We start from the raw sequence: 20603 nt of genomic DNA, 5'->3' as shown, positions 1-20603 counted from the left end.
CAATATAACAAGCAAAGGGGCTTTCACTCCTCTTCTAGGGAGACTATTCTACAGCCTCAGACATCTCACTGTCAGAAAGCATTTCCTGAGATTCAGCCTAAATGTTGCTGTGTTTAAATTTCACCCAGTTTCTCCTAGTTACACCATTGCATATCACCAGAGATGATCTCACTTCATTTTAGTGTTTGCACCTTCCTACTGCCGTGGTGGGTTGTTTACTGGCAAATAGACAGTTCTATGAATATATTGGAATATGGGTAGTTCTAAATTATTGTTAGTTTTTAAAATGTTGTAAAGTACTTGGAATTAAGAATGCACGATAAATATCATAATAAATAAATGTTTTTCAGCAGGCTGTTACCATGACTCACCTTACAAATTGCTTAGCCCAGGAAAAGAATTTGTTAAACTGGATTTAAGATTATAAGGATGCACCGATAAATTAACAAAAAAACCAACTTAGAACATGATAGTTTTCTAACAACTCAGTGCTGGAAGGCCAATGAATTCTACAATATGAGCATGGTCAAAAAAATCTAAGTGCATGAAATGATGGGAATTATGGCCAAAGTATCATAAAAAAACTTTACCTCTGCCCTCACTCATTCCAATTGGTACACACCTGGAGTTGCCCTGTCTCCTGTGGTACTTGTGAGTCTCCATCTAGTGTTTGGAGAGTGGGCAGAATCAAGTTTGGTATCTGGCTGTCTGTGGCTTTGAGATTTCTATTAACACAGTAGATAAAGCAGGCTGTTTTATGGGTAGGGTGACCATGTGTGTCTGGAAACTAGAATTGTCCCTGTTTTCAAAGTCTGTCTCTGACACTTCATCCTTGTCCTGCAGCCGCCTTGAAGTAGGCAAGGAGATGTGTAAATCTACCCCAGGGAATACTGCTGGTACAGGTGGCTCCTATACCCTAGTGCAGAGCTGGTTTCATCAGCTCTGTGCCGCCTCATAGCAACCTCTTTCACAGGGAGTGTTCTGGATCTGGAGTGGAGGCAAATGGGAAGGGTGTGCGGCAAGAGCAGACCAGCGTCTTGTGATTCATAGCCCCGACAAAGCCTTCTACTGAAGCAGCAGTGCAACTTGGGCTGCCCTAACCTGCATCAGGGACCACATTGGGCCTTGAACAGGGGAGATGCAAACTGCCTCCTCTCTCTCCCTGCACTGGGATGAATGAATCTCCCCTCACATTTGCCAATTTTGGTAACCAATGCAGACTGGTACCCTGAAGGAGATGCTGAGCTGGAGAAATTGACCAGCTCTTACCCACCCTTCCTATCCTGCTTGTTTCCCACTACTCCCAACCCAGTGAGGAGGTGCCCTTAAAAGCCAGAAAGCTGCCAGTTTTGCAGGCCCAGCCTAGCCTCTTACCAGCTTACAAACCCAATTAGTTTGTAAATCAGTGTCTGCTACAGGGGGGAAAGGCACCTCGGTCCCTTATGAACATTCCCACCCCCTCCTGAACTTCTTCACCCTATGCTCACCCCTTCCCACCACCTATGACACCACGTTTTTCATGTCAGTAACTCTGGTCCCCCTAAGTCTGTGGTGCCTGTGGTCCCTTGGATCCAGGGAAATATTGGCACAGGGCTTTGGAATAAGTACTATAGACCATATGAAATGGGAAACAGGTAACAGTGGCACAAGGAGTGCCACAGAGAGGCCAGGTGAACAGCTCTGGAATAGCAGTCCTGTAAATCTGAAATCCAGAGCTGGGCACAGGGCTGGTCCCTGCCTGACTGAATGATTACTAACTCTGTGTGCCATTTCCAGAGGCTGTGGAAGAATTAAGGGCACAACCCTACAGCACTGTTACCTTACCCTGCTATTTCTCCTTTGTGGATGGCACAGATGACCTTTTCTTTTCCTGGGAGAGGGAGGATATCAAGGAGGAATATGAGGTGGAAGATGATGGGGAATATTATCAATATTTTTTAACACTGCATGATTTCTATGAGTTTTCTTCAAAGGTGGTTTACAGTTTTAGCAACAACCAGGATCAGTTGGAAGAGCAAAGCTCCCAATACGAGGGGAGAGTCCAGTTAGACTGGGAGGCTATTTCCCAGGGAAGTCTTTCACTCTTATTGGAACATGTGAATTTTCATGACCAGGCAATACACAAATGCACAGCTACCAGTTTAAAGGGAATGGGAGAAAGGATAATCAAGCTCCTCGTGGATGGTAAGAATGTTTCTGTCTCCATTTCTGCTTCAGAGTGTATGTGTATGTCTTTGATCAGCACTAGCCTCTCACTTCTTGAGACCTTGGTTCAGATCCTTGTGGGGCTGAAATGGGGCCTACTCAGTATCTACTGGAGGCTAGATGACCACAGGCTGCACATCTAACCAGACAGTTGTGTTACTTTTTGCATCCTTTTCTGTCTTTGTGAAGACAATAAACAGAGCTCTGATGAAAGGGGCAGAAACCTAACCTGGGCATGGCTGATTGTTGATCCCTAGCTGGTGATTAAGGTCACCAATGTACACTAACTGCTGGCCCAGTGGTTAGAGTACTCACTGAGGATATAGAAGGCCTGGATACATCTCCCCTCTCCCTGATGTGGGGCAGGAACTTGAACTTGGGTCTCCCACATTCCAGGTGCGTGCTCTAACCCCTGGGCTAAAGCTTGGAGGGAGGGAAATCATCACCTTCTCTGGCATCTTTTGTGTAATGTAAGGTGCTCTACGCACACCTACTTGATCAGCCCAGCAGGCAAGATAGACAAGGGCAAGATGCTTAGCTTGTGAGTCTCACTGGGACTTACATGTGAGTTGGGTGCTGAGCTGCTGGGTGATGTCAGGATTTAGGCGGCTGCATACAGGCCCAAACACTGAGATTTAGGTGCCTTGGGGACTTTGATGGTAGACACTTAACCACATCGGTGCCCAAGTACCTTCAGTGGCAGTTAAATCTCTTGTGTGAATCCCACCCTGAGGTGTCTAAGTCCCCTTAACTTTCAATGAGACTTACAAGGAGATTGCTGGGCTAATGATGCTCGTAGAGCCTTCGAAGAGGGATTGATGGGACAACATGGACGATGGAGTCTCTCTTTAATGGCATACATTTTAAGTATTTAATTCATATTTAAGTTAGAGGGGGTCTCCATTAAAATATTATATACTTAGTTTAAAATTCAAACAAGAGGGATTTCTAAAGACATCTCTTAAATACTGATCAATTTCCTTCAACTTTCCTGACAAGTCTACTGTCCTATGAAAGTGATCACACACACACTTCAGAGCCCAAATAGTAGGATTTGTCATGCTGGATCAGATCCAATATCCAGCCAGGCCAGTTTCCTGTCTCCAACCATGGCCAGCACCAGGTGCTTTGGAGAAAGGTACAAGAGACCCCTCCACCCCGTGCCCACCTCCCAGTAGGTAGATGTGGAATAATCTGCCCACCCAACCCACTGGGGAAATCTTCTCCTAACCTCTAGCAGTTAGAGATTGGCTTAATCCCTGAAACATGAGGTTTTATATCCTTTCCAAATTTTACGCTAATATTAACCATTACAAATTATATTGTACAGTCTCTGAGACCAGAGGGAAGGAGGTTAAAATAAGGCTTATAATGGATCTCTGGATCCACCCATAAATATGGGGCCATTACTGAGTGGCACTTTCCTACATGAAATAACCCTCAGGAATGTGTCTGCTGTGCTTTCCCCCAGGCCAGGCAGTTTGGAAGGAGGTGCAGAAAAAATGAAGAGTTCCTCAAGCTGCTCTCAGAGATTAGTGGGATCATTGTATGACCCTGCCATACCCACAGACTCCTCTAAAGTTATTCCTCCCTCTTTTTGATCAGTTTCTATTTTTAATTCTTCAGACTTGCTGTCAACTCTAAATCCGTACCCATGGTGAGGCTCCTATTCCAGCTGTTTTGTCTCAGTTACATGGTTCAGTCTTCCCCTCAGCAAATTAGAGCCACCCTGGGAGAGAGCAGGGGTTGGAGGACAGTGAAGATGGCTGGCTGATGCACTTTCCATTAAGTTACAGACATTTCCAGACAGAATTTTAAGACAGAACAACATTTCTGTTAGATCACTAACAGAGCAATTACTACTGGGGGCGTCATTAGAAACATACTTATTGTTTTGTTTTTCCACTGTAATTAGATGCTGAAGAGCCACAGGTGCAGTTCAGCACAAACAATAATAAAATTGTGGTCCAGTGTATCTCTGAGGGATAGTATCACATGCCCAAAGTGACATGGCACAACCGAAAGGAGGAGGATCTGACCAGCTACTCCACAGTGGAAATCCTGGAGAAGGACGGTGCTCACAGTGTTGTCCATCCTGAAATACCCTGCAAAACTCCATGAGATCTACATCTGCCACATTAAAGAGGAGGATGAGCTTAATCGACCAGTTAGATCCATCCACAAAATCCCAAGTGAGTGCTTTTTCTAGGGAATGACAGTGAAAATAGGATTCACCCAATGATCTCTTTGTAAGAAACAGTGTGGTCCAATGGATAAGACACTGCACTGGGACAGAGGAAACCTGGATTCTAGTCCTTGCTGTGCCACTGAGCTGTTGTGGGACTTCAGAGAAGGTACTCCACTGCCTGTGCCTCAGTTCCCCAGCTGAAAAATGGGATGATACTGACCCACCTTTATGAAGCACTGTGAGATCTGTGGATGAAAAGTGCTATATAAAGAGCTACGTCTCAGATCCACAAACATATTTAGGTTCCTCACTTCTGTTGAAATCAATGGAAGTCAGGAGCCTACTTATCTTTGTAGATTTGGGCCCTAAGTATTAATTACCAGCTGAGTGGACCCGTCAGCCATACACCTATATTATCCTCTGTCCCCATAACATGGGCTATCTGAGGAGACCTTCCCTGAGCCTGTCCTGGTTTTTTAATGGTTAAAGGTTTTGCACATCCCAGAAGGGCAGGGGGAGCAGGAGGCTCAGTTGGGGATCAGCAGCCGTCTCAGCCCCGACCTTAATGACCAATAAGACATGGCTGTGAGGCTCCTGGGTAGTTGCTAGTGTAGCCCTTGTTTGGATACCCCAGCCTTCGAGCAGCAAAATCCCTCATACTTAGTATATATCAGAGCCTCAGGCTCGGTATTCAGAGAAGAAATGCTAGAAAGTTGTATGCACAAAAGAAGCAGAGTCTACAACTTTCAGGTGCTTCCCCAAGCTGTGCACAGCAAAGGCCAAAACTTTTCTAGCAAGGTCCCTGCCACACAACAGAAACGTGGAACCTTTAGCACATTCACTGGGGGATAGGAACTCTTTCTTGGCTACCTACCTGCAGGTCCTAGCACTGCAGCATCTTGGCACAGCTCACAGGCCACATCCAAATGCTCAACCTCTGTTCTCCGCTTTTCCTTTTTCAGAGAGGAGATACAGTCATATATACGACCACTACTAGAAACCTGCCGGGAGAGACCTGTCATCTGCAAATAGGAGCCACCATGGCTTTACACTACACCTGTCTGTCTAAGGAGCAGGGAAATGAGACAGTCAGGCTTAGCCAGTAAGTAGGGTAGTAAGAGAAGCCTTAAACAGTGGTTTCTTGGGTTGTCAAGATCCCAGACAATATCTTTCAGCTTCTCTCTCGATCCCACTGCACACAGACTGAATCTGAGTTCATTCCGTTTCTCTGAGTGAAATACACTAAAGAGCCTTAGAAAACCGCAAAAATAAGAGTGTCACAAAACCAATGTGTCTAAAAAGTGTCCATTTGGTACAATTTTCCCATAGCTAGAAAATATTTATCAGCATCTATCTGTGTATACATGCCCACATGTCTAGTTCTGTATCAGGTTCAAAGTTAACATCTTGATCACGAAACAGAAGGCTTAAAAATGAATTAGTTGCCTTGAAACAGTATACATGGTCTGCAGAACGACACAGCCAGCGGTTGTATTGGTGTGTGTAACTCCTCATTTGTAGAAATGCAGTGTTGGCAGTAGTGACTGTTAAAACTTTCAGAAGCACAAAACAAGCACAAAACAAGAAGCGGTGGATGAACACTTACCTTTGTTCACAAGTCCATTTTTCAAACATAGCTACTGTACTTAGTGTCTAAATCCTGTCGCCGGATACTCAAAGTAGCATAAATGGCAGTTAGGTACCTAACTGCTGATTGCAACATCCAAACAGGGGATTTGGGCACTCAAGGTGCATGTTCAAAATGGATGTCAGAGTTCAACCATTACAAGTAAGGCTGTTTAGCTGTGTATCATTATCTACGACATGCCTTTTGCTGACCTCTCCGGGGCTGGGATGTTCAAAGGAGCAAGGCATCCAGCTCCCACTGAATTGCAATGGGATTTAAGCACCTAATGACCCATGGGCAGGTCTGTACTTACAATGCTGCACCGATGCAGCACTTGAATGAAGACACTCTAAGCCAAGAGATCTCCCATGGGCGTAGTTAATGCACTTCAAGAGGCGGCGATAGCTGTGTCAACGGGAAAAGCTCTCCCGCCAACACAGCACTGTCTACACTGGTGCTTATGTTGGTATAACTGCATTGCTCAAGGGTGTGGATTCTTCACAGCTCTGAGCGATGTAGTTATACCAAAGGAATTCTGCAGCGGAGACCTGCCTTAGACTCCACTGAAAATCCCAGCCTACAGTTCAGGCCACACTATAGACCAATACTGGTGTAACTCCATCGCTCAGGGGTGTGAAAAAAAACACACCTCTGAGTGATGCAGTTCTACCAACCTGACCCCCCCCATGTAGACAGCACTATGTTGGCAGGGGAGCTTCTCCCACCAACATAGCTACTGCCTCTCAGGGAGGTGGATTAACTACACTGATGGGAGAGCGCTCTCCTGTCAGTTTACAGTGTCTCCATTAAAGCGTTACAGTGGTGCGCTAATGCAGCATTTTAAGTGTATTTTGTCTAGTTAATGTCTAATTTAAAGTATTCAATAGTGCTGATTTTTGGGATAAGCGATTGTCATTTTGATTTATAAAATGCAGTTTATTAAAAATCTCTCCTTCCCTGTATTTGTTCCTACATTGTGGAACTTGAGAGATCTCCCCTTTCTTATACCAGGTTAACAGCATTAGGGAGAAACTCCCCAGATTAGATCTTGTTTTGTGTGTCCTCCACATCTCTGCCTGCCCATCTGTGTCATTGCACTTGCAAACCCTAGTCTGTGTTCTTCAGACTACAGCAGGAGAAGACCTGGTTCCGTTACTTTTATAGCTGGGAAAGTTCCTGGCCTCTTGACAAAAGCCTCTGCCACTACTGGGACTTGTGAGGGGATAACTTTTTTGAAAATGCTGCAGTGAAACCCCTAATGCATAATGCGTACTTCGGCAACATGAATGACAGAAACGCATTACCTCGGCAGAAAGCCCGTTTGTACCACTAAAGAATTTGTAGGTAAGTTCCCTTGAAGTTTTTCAACTGAAAAATATCAGGGTTAAAACAAAATGGAAACAATTGTTTCAAGATGTCAAACCATAATGAAAACTTCAGTTTCTTTTTGACTTAATAGTATTTGGGTTTCTGGAAACTGAAGAGTTCTTGCTTTCCCAGGTTCAGAATTGTGGATCTGCCTCCCTCTCCTACTTTCACTTCTTTTTCCCCACCTCACATCCCACACTGGACAAGTAGGGGGAAGAGAACATAAAATAGTTTGAAAGTGAGGGGGTGGAGCGAAGCACTTTTAAAAACCTCCAAAACTATTTTCCAACTTTTTCCAGTGAAACATAAATGGGGAGAGATGGGGAAACCCCTGAAAATCCAGAAATAAAAAATGAAGAGCAAAAATGAAACATTAAAATTTTCCTTCCAAATAGACTTTAGAATTTTTCTGGTCAGAAAATCGGAAAAAAAAACAAACAAAAAAAAAGCAACATTTTTTCCATGAAATATTTTGCCACGTTTTCCAATGAGATAATTTTTCAATTGCAGAGGGTTTACCAGCTCTACTTAACACATTTATAACAGATAGAGGCAAAGCAGCTCTCCTCTGTCAGTCTCTGATTTTGCGTTCGCTGTGGCTTGCGGCTCTGTCATTCTGCAGAATATTGCATTTAAGACAAAAGGAGGAAGTTGAAAGGCCTGGGGGGAGGGGGAAAATGAAACATTTCCACTGTTTTCCTTATGTGAAAACAGAAACCCGTTGTCAAAAGATGACGTTGTACTGACCCCTCTGGCAATGGGCTAGATGGGACTAAGTCTTTGATTCTTTTTAACAGTACAATCTGTAACAGTTTCATCCAGAGACTCCCTTCCCCAATATACCATAATACAAATGTAAGATGTGTGCACTAGCTGACAGCTATACTCTATTGCATGGTCTAAAATCGAGAGATCAGCAGAGAAAATGATTAAGATACCAGCATTGGCTACTCTACTGTCTCCCCACACTCCTGAAGGCATCCTGCGCCAAAAAAAGTAAAAATAATGCACAGAATATTTTGAAACTGCAAGTTTTATTTGTCAATAAATACATGCAGAGGCTCCAGCATGGCAGTGGGGAGCACAGGTCACCAGCTGCACGAATGTGGGAGATCACCCTGAAGCCTCCCCACCCCCTACCCAGAGGACATGGACTCAGTGGTGAGGCTGCACTGGACACAGCACAAGGCCTGGGCCTGCCTCAGAAACACCCTACAGCCCTGCCCCAGGCGCACCAGCTGTGGGGCAGGCAGGCTCAATCAGCCAGCATCCAAATATGGAGGGGCTCAGTGTGGGGGAATCCAGATATGGGGTGAGAAGATTCTGCGTAGGACAATCTGGGTGCAGGCAGTTCAGTGGGGTGTTTAGGTGTGGGGGGATCTGAATGCACAGAGGCTCATTGGGGGCGGTTCTAGGTGCAGGAGCAATGGGATTCTGCAGGGGCTTCCAGGTGAATGTGGTTGGGGCTCAGCAGAGGGGTGTGGGGTCTCACCAGGGAAGTCTGGCTACTGGGGGAGAGGGGCTTGGTGGGGTGGGGGTCTGGGTGCAGCTAATCGGGGGTCAGTGGTATGGGGGTGTGGTTGTGGGGGCTCATCAGGGTGGGGGTTTGAATGCAAGGAGCTCAGTGAGGGGTAGTCTAGGTAAAGGGGTGGGAGGCTGGAGGCCTGGGGATTCCAGATGCAGGTGTTGAGGTTCAATGAGGTAGGGTTTGGGTATGGAGGGCTAGGGGGGTTCTGAGTGTATGGGGCGAGACTTGGTATGGGAGGTCCAGATGCACAGGGGTTGGGCGAATGAGGGAGCAGCTCTCCACACAGTGACCCCTCCCCTGCAGCTGAGGAGCTATGGGGGCAGGAAGCAGGGAGAATGCTGAACTTCCTGCAGCTGGGGAAGGTTTATGGGGGTGGAGAATTGTTTGACAGCCCCAGCCACTCCTTGCATACGAAGAGGAAGTCCCGTCCCGTCTCGTCCCATGCCCTTCTGCCTCCAGCCCAGCTGGGACTAGCAGCTGATCCCTGCTCAGGGTAGGAGCCACTGCCTAGGGTGCCCCTGGCTCTGCAGTGATTTGCCTCTCTGCTGGCTGCTCTGGGTTCCTGAAACGATGCACCTGCGCAGCTAGGGAAGTGGGTGCGTGATTGCTCTTGCAGCTTCCCTATCAGAAAGGGATTTTTCTGTAGGGAAGCAAAGAAATCTGCAGGGGACATGAATTTTGTGCACGTGCAGTGGTGCAAAATTCCCCCATCCATTGGCATGTGAGGACACTGAACTCTGCACAGTGACTGCCTTCTGCCTTACACTGTTATGAGGGGTTCCAGCAGCTAAGCAAAGAATCCCAGTTTTCAGACCAGGTACGGGCTGTTCAGTATCTCAGGCAGCATTATGGTGTCAGACAGAAAAAGAGAGACATCCCCAGGCAATTGCAAGGGATATTACCAACTCTGAGACAAACACAGGGACATTTAGTCTAATCTGACCTTTGAGAGCACATGTGGCCCTCCTGAGGCCACTGGAAGTTTTGCCACTGACTTAAATGGGGACAAGGTTTTGCCCCAGAAATCTTGCTGTTTGGACTTTAAGATCCAAGAGCTTTTTTAGACCTACTTTGAGCAGGGTTAGATGACCTGGTAGGTAAGAAACTAGGCCAACAGATTAGCAAGAGGATCATTCACCCCACCCTAACAGATAGGCTGGAACATTTGCGATGTGTGAACTGGTTTGGAACAATTCAGCAATAATAGAGCTATCATGGATGTGCATGGATATGCAGCCCATCCACAACAGATCTCCACTGTGCATCAGCCTTGATGGATTTTCCAACAGTCTTAACTTGGTCATTTAACAGCTAGCTTTAATGAAGTTTAACAAAATGCAAGGCCTAAGGGCCTGATTCAGCCCCATTGACTTAATCAAGAGTAAAGGTCTCCTGTACATTACAATGGATATTTGATCAACACATATCAAATCCTACATGTAGAGATTTTATTGTTTCTATAGCATTCCCCATCCCCACTCCCTAAAAAATAATTACACGGGGGGGTGTGGGGGGGGGACAAATTTCTCCATTCTCTTAAGACTCAAACAGCTAAAGGATTTTGCTTGCTCTTTGCACTCAGGCAGGCTTTTGTGTGTGAAGACACCAAGCATGGAAAACTTCAGACCCAAAAAGATAAAACTTAAAGAAAAGTAAAAAGTCTGAAAACTGGGGCTTATCACACAAACTATTATTCATTCTTAACCATAGAGGTTGCTACCTAAGCATGCTATAGTAACATAACAAAATAAAGAGCTATGCACATCCTCTTGATTATTGGATTTTATTTACAGTTTATCATTAAAATTAAAGATTGATACATTAAACTATCAAATAAGCCTGTACAAGATCACAGCCCCTGGATTATATGTACTCACAGGACCCAAAACAATTTAACACAGCTGCAGTAGCACTTGGGTACAGTACTCCATGTAGTTCACCACTGTATCAGAGACCAAGGGCCTGTAGGTAAGAGTTACAACCTCAATTAAACATTTTAAAATGTACCATAAATGTCTTCCTAAAACAAAGAATTTTCAAGTCTGGAAGTCATAACTAACGGGTTAGCCATGCTCCAAGACCAGAGGCAGCTAATGCTCTCAGATTTTTTTGAACTGATCCCTCTGTAAAACACACTGCAGACCTAGTTGAGAAACGTCCATAGCTTTTAAATCCTAGAAACACTCAAAGCATGTATAGGGAGAGAAATGCCAGAACAGAGGATTCCCTATTAGGAGGGGAGATTTATAGTATTTTTTAAGTCTATTCCCCATATACAGCAAATCCTCTGTTTTCACGTCATACCTGATGGGAGTAGCAATCGGTCCACCTAGAACAGAAGAAGGATGAGCAGAATTAAGAGCAGAGGCTCTTCTCATAAAATACTCTAATTCTTTTCATTTTAAGAAACTGGAACAGATCTATAGAACTTGCTGAGATGAAGAGCTTATACCTGTTTTATAATATAGTTCTATAATGAATAGATGTCTTTGTATATTTTCAGACATGTCACATGGTAGCTTACAACACAAAGCATCAGATTTTAGGACTTTGTCCTGACTAAGCAGCACTTAATTGTCTGGCCCACCTACGAGATGGAAAATAAGGTACTAGAAATGGAAAAGTCAGAGGGTGACAAGCAGATGAACTATGGAGCAATCTAGTTGCCCACCTGGATGCCCTAAAATATTAAGAAATTTCTTACATTGAGGAGGGAGCACCTAACTACCACAATGTGGATGAGAGGGCAGGTAAAGGAGAGAAACTAAACTAGAAAAGATTGATTTATATTAACTTAGTGAAAACAGAATGTATGCAATCTGATCAGGCCCTATATTGTAAGAAAGTGGCAGCCTTTGGTCATTTAATCAATCAAAAAAACATATGGAATGGTGAGGGGGATAGTGGAATCTAGAAAAAGGAAGGTATTCTCTACTTTAAACATTTCCCCCCACATAAAGGAAAATCCTGCTCAGTCCCAGAGTTCAGAACCGGGCTGCACAGAAGAGCTGCTCATTGTGGCACAGAAGCAGTGAGACTGGAGTTGTGATGTGAGGCTGGGGAATAGTTTAGATGCCAAAAGTCAGAACAGTATCTGCCTCTGTGGTGTTGTGGACACAACTAACCCATCTGTCATGACTTTCAGACACGAGGATTCTCTTTGTACAAGACGATGGCTTCCACAAACCAGTCACAACACATAAGGAACTAGTTGATTTCTGAGGTAAGTCTTTTACAGTGACTCCACAAATTGATTCACTAATGGTATTCCAAACTGTTCCATTACACACACACACACACACCCACACACCCCTCTTTTCAGTTAGATTGTCCTATTTATTTCCTTATCTTGTGCTGACATGTATCTGAGATGGTCCACGAAAAAAAATAAGTTGGGTGTCTTCTCCAAAAGCCCCTTTCTTCAGCATATCTAATATGGGTCACTGCATTGCTGAGGTATAGAAATGGGCTAAAATCAGCCTCAATTTAGCTCCTCTTCATCCAATAGGGACTGGAATGTCACATTCTATTCCCACCTTCTATGTCCCACTCTCAAGGCTGTAATTGCAATTGCATTAGTCTGAAGGAGAGCATAAACATAATAAGCTGATGGATCTCTGTATACTAGTGGCACTGACAAGTAGGAACTTTGAGAGTTAAAATTCATGTTTTGCGGAGAGGGACTGCAGAAATCTACAGGTGGTTCACAAAAAAAATTATATATTTAAAAAATAAAGTCTATGCGATTCAGCTTCAGTTACATGATATTCATCGATAGTGCAAACCAGCCTTCTTCTCTTTGCCTCTCCACCTGTGGACAGAAGTGGGGGGAGAGGAACTGAAGTGAGATTTGTACAGTCCTTTCACTCTCACGAGTTTACCAGTTATTACCAGCTTCTGTAGATCCTCTAGCTTCCCATTATGTGAGGACTACTATAACTTCTCTTTCTGCTATCAGCACTATGACCAGTGGTGAGCTAGAGCCGGTTCACACCCTTTTGTCCTGCATGGGCTTCTAAATTTAACAACCCGTAAACTGAAGCGACCCAGGAGTGTAGCTGGGGGGAAGTGGCCCCTCCCCCTAAATACATTATCCAAAAGAGGCACTTTAGGCACTGACCCTGCCCTGCCCCCGAAGCTCCAGCCCACCTCCGCTCCGCCTTGCCTCTCCCCCTCTCTCCCACTTCCCGCAAATCAGCTGTTTGTGCAGGAAGCCTGGGAGGGCGGAGAAGCAAGTGGAGGCTTCGCGCTCAGGCCCAGGGAGGTGGAAATAGAGCAGAGGTGAGCTGGGGTGTGGGGGCCATCTGTGCCGCAGCAGGTAACTGGGGGGGGGCACACACAGGGGAACTGCTCCCTGCCCTAACTCACCTCTGCTCCGCCTCCCTGGGCCTGAGCATGAAGCCGTCACTTGCTTCTCAGCCCTCCCAGGCTTCCCGCACAAACAGCTGATTCAGGCTGTGAGCTCGGCCTGACCTGGTGCTCCAGGCACTGCACGGCAGCAGCATGGCCTGGCTCCAGCCTAGCGGCGTGGTTGTAGCGCTGCCAGCCATCTCCAGGCAGCGCGGTAAGGGGGCAGGGAGCAGTAGGGGTTGGATAGAGGGCCGGGGCAGTCAGAGGGCGGGGAACAGGGTGGTTAAATGGGGGTAAGGATCCCAGGGGAGCAGTCAGGAAGGGGGGGGGTGTTGGATGGGGCAGTGGGAGGGGGGAGGCGATGGGCCACAACCCTCTTGTGGGGTGGGGAGGGAACCAGTTGTTAAGATTTTGGCAGCTCATCACTGACTATGATGCCTTCCAAGAATACAAATGCTGATCAGACAATGGTTCAGCAGATAGTGTTACTCTACAGAGTGTTCCTTCTTCTCCTGTTAAACAAGGAAGCTCTGAGGGAAATCTCATCCTCAGCAGGATACTGGAAATCTAGATTCTGACCATTTTTCTTTACATTCAGAAAAAGATTTAACATTCGTACAAGTGAAAGTGACTGACATCACAGACTATTGCCATGGACAGGCCAAGTAGGTTCTGGGCAAGTTTGCCAGCCTCCCAATCCCACCTATGGCTCTCCCAAATGTATCTAAATCTTTACTTGAAACGTTGTTTGCTTTTTCAGTCACTGGTTATTTCTAGTCAGACTGTCAGAGGTATCAAATTCTATGGTGGTTGGATAACGTGCACAAATGCCCACTGGAAGAATACAGTCCTAACATTACAGTAGAACCTCAGAGTTACGAACATGTCAGGAATGGAGGTGTTCGTAACTCTGAACAAATTATAGTTCTTTCAAAAAGTTTACAACTGAACATCGACTTAATACAGCAGAAAAATGCTGCTGTCCCTTTTTTTTTTTTTTTTTTAAGCAGTTTACGTTTAACACAGTGCTATACTATATTTGCTTTTCTTTGTTTCGGCGGCTGCCTGATTGCGCACTTCTGATTCCAAATGAGCTGTGTGGTGGACTGGTCAGTTTGTAACTGAGGTTCTACTGTACTTCATTTGTATCTTGTAGTGCTTTAATCCAAGTTTCTAGAGGCACGTGACTAGTTACATTAACATACTATCAAGGAGTCCCCTGCATGCTGCCTAGATTCTGATTTCTGTTATTAAACAGAGTAACTTTTTACTTCAGTTGATTTACTCTGGACTTATACAGGTATAAACAGAGCAGAATCTGGCCCACAGTATATGTCTAGAATCCTTATTACATATGCAGAGCACGGCAGTGAAAGCCCATAGCTGAAGAGGATGCTAACATGCAGCCTTATTTAAGTCTTACCTTTGTCCTCTGATTGACAGGTGTCAATTTCATACTTCCCGAAGTGGTACTTAATGTAGAACAAGTCTTGCTAGAAGCACCCGTAGATCTGTAGGTGAGGTGGAAAAGAGAAGGAGGAAGTGAATACTAGTAAAAGATCAGCAGCTTCCAACAAACCACTTAAATCTTTGTCACAAGCAGTGCTGTTATGCCAACTGCAAGTATTGAAAAGCTACCGAAATGGAAACATCCTCCTTTGTTATAATGAGGGGGAAAAATCTTCATCTCTACCCCAAACAACTAAATTCCCCAAACAACTTTGTTTTTAAAGTATCACCCAATTTCATTGTCACAAGAGCTGCTGTCCATCAACTCAACATGTTAGTAAGTAGTAAATCCAACAGGAAGTGACTTCACTGCTCACTCTACACCACATTGCCTTGCTTGCCATATTAATTCCTGTAATTCCTACACTACAGAGCTAAGCTGTGAAAAATGTCATGCTTTATGCAATGTAGTAAGTCAAACTAAGCCCCGGTGTAGGCACTGCAAGGTCAATGGAAGAATTCTTCCATCAGCCTAGCTACCACCTCTTGCAGAGGTGGATTTCCTACAGTGACAGAAGAATCCCTTCTGTTGCTGTAATAGGTAAGAGTTAAACTACGCTTGCCACAAAGGGTCAGCAGGGATCAGTCAATCTCCCAAGAGGGTTCCAATGCTTGCTAACAGGGTGAGTTCAACAGAACACACTTGCAACCCTGTTACAATCCATTTCGCATCTCTACAGGTTAGACTGATGAAACCAGAATGCCAATCATATCTGGGAGAATATGGTAATTTAACACAGTAGGAAAAACTGTCTCACCATTTGTCAGTCACCCACTCAGATAGACACTCTACTTAGTTGGTTTTTACCTTCTTACACTGGTCCCACTGGCAGGAGAAGGAGTATCTCCTTTGGAGCTGTCCATTGTTTCTGCCACTGGTACAGACACCTCAATTGTCCTCTTTTCATTTTCTAGAGAGTAAAGGAGGATTGCTCAATTCTGGTGAAGGTGCAGTAACCCCTCCATGCATTTATTATTTAGTATCTCATTTCTGGCTGTTTTATGTTTTTACTCCTCCATTTTCTTAGGTTACTATTTGTATTTATATTGCAATGGCACTGACAGAGTCTAATCAGGGATCAGGATCACATTGTGCTAGGCACCGTACACCCCCTACACACATGCTTTGAGTTCTAGCCTTTATGCTTTTTCAGTGTTTTGTTACCTAATAGCCTTTTTCCCTTCCTTAGTTCGTTTGCTATTTCACTCAGCTACTTCAAGAAAGGATTAAAGTAGTCCTAATTCTGATGGACAGTTAAAAAAAAAAAAAGATAGCATGGTAGCTAATCCATGGACCTTCGATTAGTAAGGAAGAATAAATTCTGCACTGACTATTCTCTAGTGTGCCATACAGTTTAATCTTCTCAGAGGATCCTGCAGGTCCTCAGCAAGGAACCAGACCTGAGGGAAAAAGACTTCTCAAAAGGCAGACAGCCCTGGGACTTGACTAAGAATAAGATGGCCAAATTACCGAGTGGGATTTTTAAGTCAGAAATTTGAATAAAAATATTGGACTTTTCCTCAGAAAAGCTCTGCAGAAGGGAGGCCTCATTAAGCTGCTTGCCACTCTGGAAGCAGAACGAGGGAAAGGGAGGCATTCCCTTGCTGCCCATGACTGACAAGTCTAGTTCTGCGCCCAAACTGTAAGCAGGCTAACAAACTCATTGTAATGGAAGCAGGCTAACAAACTCATTGTAATGGCTCTATGGACATTAGCATGATGAAGAGTGAATAAAGCAGGCAGTGACACAACTGCAGCAATTAATTACATAAAAAAGTAACTTTAGGAAGATGTTAGCTGATGTATTTTGACCTGTCTTAATGAAATTTAACAGCTATAAACAAGGAGAGCCTAGAACACATGACCAGACAGCTTTCAGTGGATTGTCAGCAAGTGCACTATTGCCCACACTGTTTGGGAATTGCTGATTTAGTCAACTGAAGATAGTTGGTACACAGGTAAATATCTTACTGTGTAGCAAAAAAAGGGGGGTGGGGGACGAGGGACTACATACCAGTCCAATTTATGTGGGGAGGTAAAACAGGCGATACTGGGGGAGAGATAGGATTGACAGTGGCTAGTTTTTGCTGGTCTATCAGCTGCAGCAGTTTACCACGGGCTTCTGCACTTTGGCGGTTCAGCTCTGCTATTCGTTCCTCCAAGCTCTTTGGTACTTCTGGGAAAGTCTAAACACAAATCATTACAAACAAAAAGGTGGAAGTTGAAGTCTCAGAGGGTATGCAGTAGATTAAGTGTTTTCATATAAAAACTGACCCTTCAGGTTGAATTTGGTTTCAGTAACTTAAAAAAGTTAGAGCATCTTTCAGGTAAGCCTTTGATTTTATGTGCCTTTTGCTCTAGCATCTTGTTGCTTGACAGATTAAATCCATCTTGTCATGAAGTTAAACTGCTCACAGCAGACAGCATAAAGCTTTCTTCTCTCTATCACTCCAATCAACCAACCACAGTCAAGCAAATGTTTCACTAAAGAAGCATGTTTTAGATGTGCAGGGGAGAAAGTGTTCCAAGATGGTAAAACAAATCTCCTGTTTCTTTAAACCAGGCTTACTCTCTCAGGGCCTGTTTTCTACTGCTTTGTTTCTTGCAAAATTATATATATTTTACACACACACCCCTGTGCAAACTGAGTGTAATGTGACCCATTCTATGCCCACTTTGCACAGCTGTGAGCAAAGACACTGTGTAAGACAATGGAGAATTAAGCCCTTAGGCTACAGCTACACTAGGAAAATTAGGACCCCTAGTTCACCAACTATGCAGCTCCACTGATGGCAGTACGAATAAAGGCTCTAGTGGAGGCAGGCTTCAGGTGTGTGTGTTGTCTATTCCTACTCAAAGCAGTGGCTTGTCTACACCACTACTGATGGAGCTGCACTGCTGATTAATTCCAGGTCCCAATTTTCCTAGTGTAGACAAAGGCCTCTCTTTCCCAAAGACATGAAGGATAAGCCAGTCTTGCTTACATGGGACAAGAGAGTAAGCCTTTTTAAATCGGCCATGCATCCTTCACTCGCCAGCACCCAGACAGCATTGACTTCCACCTTCAAAAAGGCTGCTTACATTGTTATCATAGCCTCACATGAGGAACTGCATTTGCAATCCCCAGTGAAAGGAAAATTGGAAGATGAGGGAGTCAAGACAGGATGAGGTTAAGAAGAAAAAAAAGTTCTTCTACTCACTCCCTTACAGTGACTGGTAAAAGTTGGGAATGAGAGAGACCGACCCAAATCTGATACCAAAAATAAATTATAAAATCAATACTTTGTGGGGAAATGGAGATGGGGGATGAAGGGCAATCCAATCTTTACTTTCTCTTACATTCTTACCTGTCCCTCCATGGCTGATCCTGAACTAGTGTTCATATTTTGCTTTGTAACTGGCTGATGCAGGCCATCCCCTGCCTCTTGAGAACGATCTCTGAATTTGCTCAGCTGAGCTTTGATAACAGAGTTCTGTAGTGTTAGCTCAGCTATCTGTCCTAGCAGATCATTGCTTTGAGTGTGCTCCTCAGGTGCACTGGGCTTCTGCTCATCCTCAGAGCCAACCATGGCCCATCTGTCCACTGGGGACAAGGTGCTTCTTCCTTGCTGCCCATCTGAAGGTAAAGAACTCTCCAAGTCTTTGTGCGAAGGAGGAATTCGCCACCTCTGCGTGAGTAGTCGATTCTCTTCATTAGTGTTCTGAGTTCCCACAGAGGAAGATGAGTTCTTTTGCCAGTTTGGCTCTCTCACAGTGGTTTCCATAGATGGAGAGAAGTGGGATGCAGGATATGTGTTAACTGTCTTCTTCAATGCTATAGACAAAGAGTAAAGGAACAGTAAACAAGCTGTCTTCAACATGGGGAGTGACTGTGCAGCACTACCCTAATGGAGCTAAGTCACAGAGAAGGGCTTGAACAGTAACACTCAACTGAGGATGGGGACATGGGTAGTTTTCTACTCAGGGTACACCACTGGCTCATGTTCCTCAAAAGAGGTCACTGCAAGTATTTTAACAATTACAGTAGAACCGCAGAGTTACAAAACACCAGAGTTATGAACTGGCTGGTAGAACCAGAAGTACGCAATCAGGCAGCAGCAGAGACTCCCTATCCCAACAAAACACCCCAAATACAGTACAGTACTGTGTTAAATGTAATCTACTAAAAAAAATAAAAGGAAAATTTAAAAAAGATTTGACAAAGTAAGGAAACTTTCTGTGCTTGTTTCATTTATATTAAGATGGCTAAAAGAAGCATTTCTCTTCTGAATAGTAGAATTTCAAAGCTGTATTAAGTCAGTGTTCAGTTGTAAACCTTTGAAAGAACCACCATCATGTTTTGTTCAGAATGATGAACCTCCATTCCCGAGATATTCATAACTCTGAGGTTCTACTGTACTTGGACTTAAAGCTAGCAGAGGGGAATGGGCTGAGGATCCAGGAAGAGAGGAGCTGAACTTTTCAGTTCGCAATATCAGTTGGGAACTTTGAAATAAACATCTGTTTTATGGCTGAGCAAGTCCTCCATTTTATAAAGATTGATCTCTAGTTATTCTCTGCTTTGTTACTGCCCAGAATCAACATCAGAGGAAAGGTACACAGTGCTGAAAATAGTGCATGTCAGCTACCCACTGCTAAGCCAGCACAGTTTGTCTTTCCCCAAATTACAGCATTTGAGTACAGAGTGACTTTTCCCAGAATTTGGAAGTAAATCTATAGTTTAGGAGTTAACATTTTTAAAAACAGAAATTTAACATCTAATGACAGACCATTTAGCACCCCTAACAACACCACCACCACCACCAACACAGTGCAAACTTTTCAGACTTCCCATATGGTTAAAAACTTACTGATGTCTTGTACATAGGTTACATTTAAAAATTATTTTTGAGGATTAATGATAATTTTCTGCCTGCCATGCTTTGTAACTGAAAGCTTACTCATCAGCAAGGGCTGTGGAAATTGAGAGTCAGTCGTCAACAGAAAGACAAGCAAACAGGAGAGGGCAGAAACACAGGCTCCAGCTGCAGAAGCAAGAGATCTGGGTTCTGATGTCAGACAGGTTTCTACGGTGCCAGGCACCTAGTTGCCCAAACTGTGAACTTGCATAGAAGAGCTGCCTCCAAAAAACAAGTGGGCAAGGCCAAATCCTGGTGGAAGTTCATTCAACAAAGAATAAAATATTTGGTGGGAGGGATACCTCAGTAGTTTGAGCACTGGCCTGCTAAATTCAGGGTTGTGAGGTCAATCCTTGAGGGGGCCATTTAGGGAACTGGGGTAAAAATCTGTCTGGAGATTAGTCCTGCGTTGGACTAGACGATCTCCTGAGGTCCCTTCCAACCCTGATAATCTCTATGATTCTGTGAAAGAGGGAGCACAATATATTTGACACCATATGTGAAGGATATGGATCTCATTCTGTCCAAAGAGAGAGGCCACCATCTCACCATTCTGAAGAGGGGAGAATTCCTGGATACTTTTCTGTCTAGGTGGAGATAACAATACTGCAGGCTGGAACATATGAGCTGGCAAACTGCTGCCCGCCACTACAATGTCTGGGGGACTTGACCACTGGGGAAGTTTCACAGGCAGCTCCTCCTGTGAGAATACAAGTGTGTTCTCCCTTCTGAAAATATCGGTCCTGGGCACAGTAGAGTATAATGCAGGTTTCTCTGAAAAAGACAGACAAGGCAAGAATTGCGGGCATTAGAAACAAAATATTTTAGTACATGAGGAACAGAAAAATAAATTCCTATCAAGATAGGTCCTGCATTCAGATGACTGAAAAATATGGGGGAGGGGGAGGAAATTTACTTAACAGTATTTT

At 44.3% G+C, this 20603-nt stretch overlaps 1 protein-coding gene across 4 annotated transcripts in view; it reads right to left on the bottom strand.

The window, feature by feature from the left end:
- Positions 1-10685: 10685 nt before the first annotated feature.
- SPICE1 (spindle and centriole associated protein 1) overlaps positions 10686-20603 on the bottom strand; it is a 35016-nt gene continuing 25098 nt past the window's right edge. For 2 of the 4 annotated variants that reach the window (XM_050932635.1, XM_050932656.1), the window contains exons 12-17: positions 20224-20448; positions 18124-18590; positions 16791-16962; positions 15584-15686; positions 14690-14777; positions 10686-12727 (exon numbers count right to left, since the gene is read on the bottom strand). In XM_050932635.1, the coding sequence (XP_050788592.1) occupies positions 12674-12727; positions 14690-14777; positions 15584-15686; positions 16791-16962; positions 18124-18590; positions 20224-20448 (1109 nt within the window). In that variant the 3' untranslated portion in view covers positions 10686-12673. The remainder of the gene's footprint in view (positions 12728-14689; positions 14778-15583; positions 15687-16790; positions 16963-18123; positions 18591-20223; positions 20449-20603) is intronic. The other 2 variants (XR_007770928.1, XM_050932648.1) reach the window with 2 other exon arrangements.

Source organism: Gopherus flavomarginatus, chromosome 1 (genome assembly GCF_025201925.1).
Source record: "Gopherus flavomarginatus isolate rGopFla2 chromosome 1, rGopFla2.mat.asm, whole genome shotgun sequence".
Taxonomy (NCBI): domain Eukaryota; kingdom Metazoa; phylum Chordata; order Testudines; family Testudinidae; genus Gopherus; species Gopherus flavomarginatus.
Note: the sequence above shows the minus strand (reverse complement) of the source record. Positions and strands in the feature narration are given on the sequence as shown.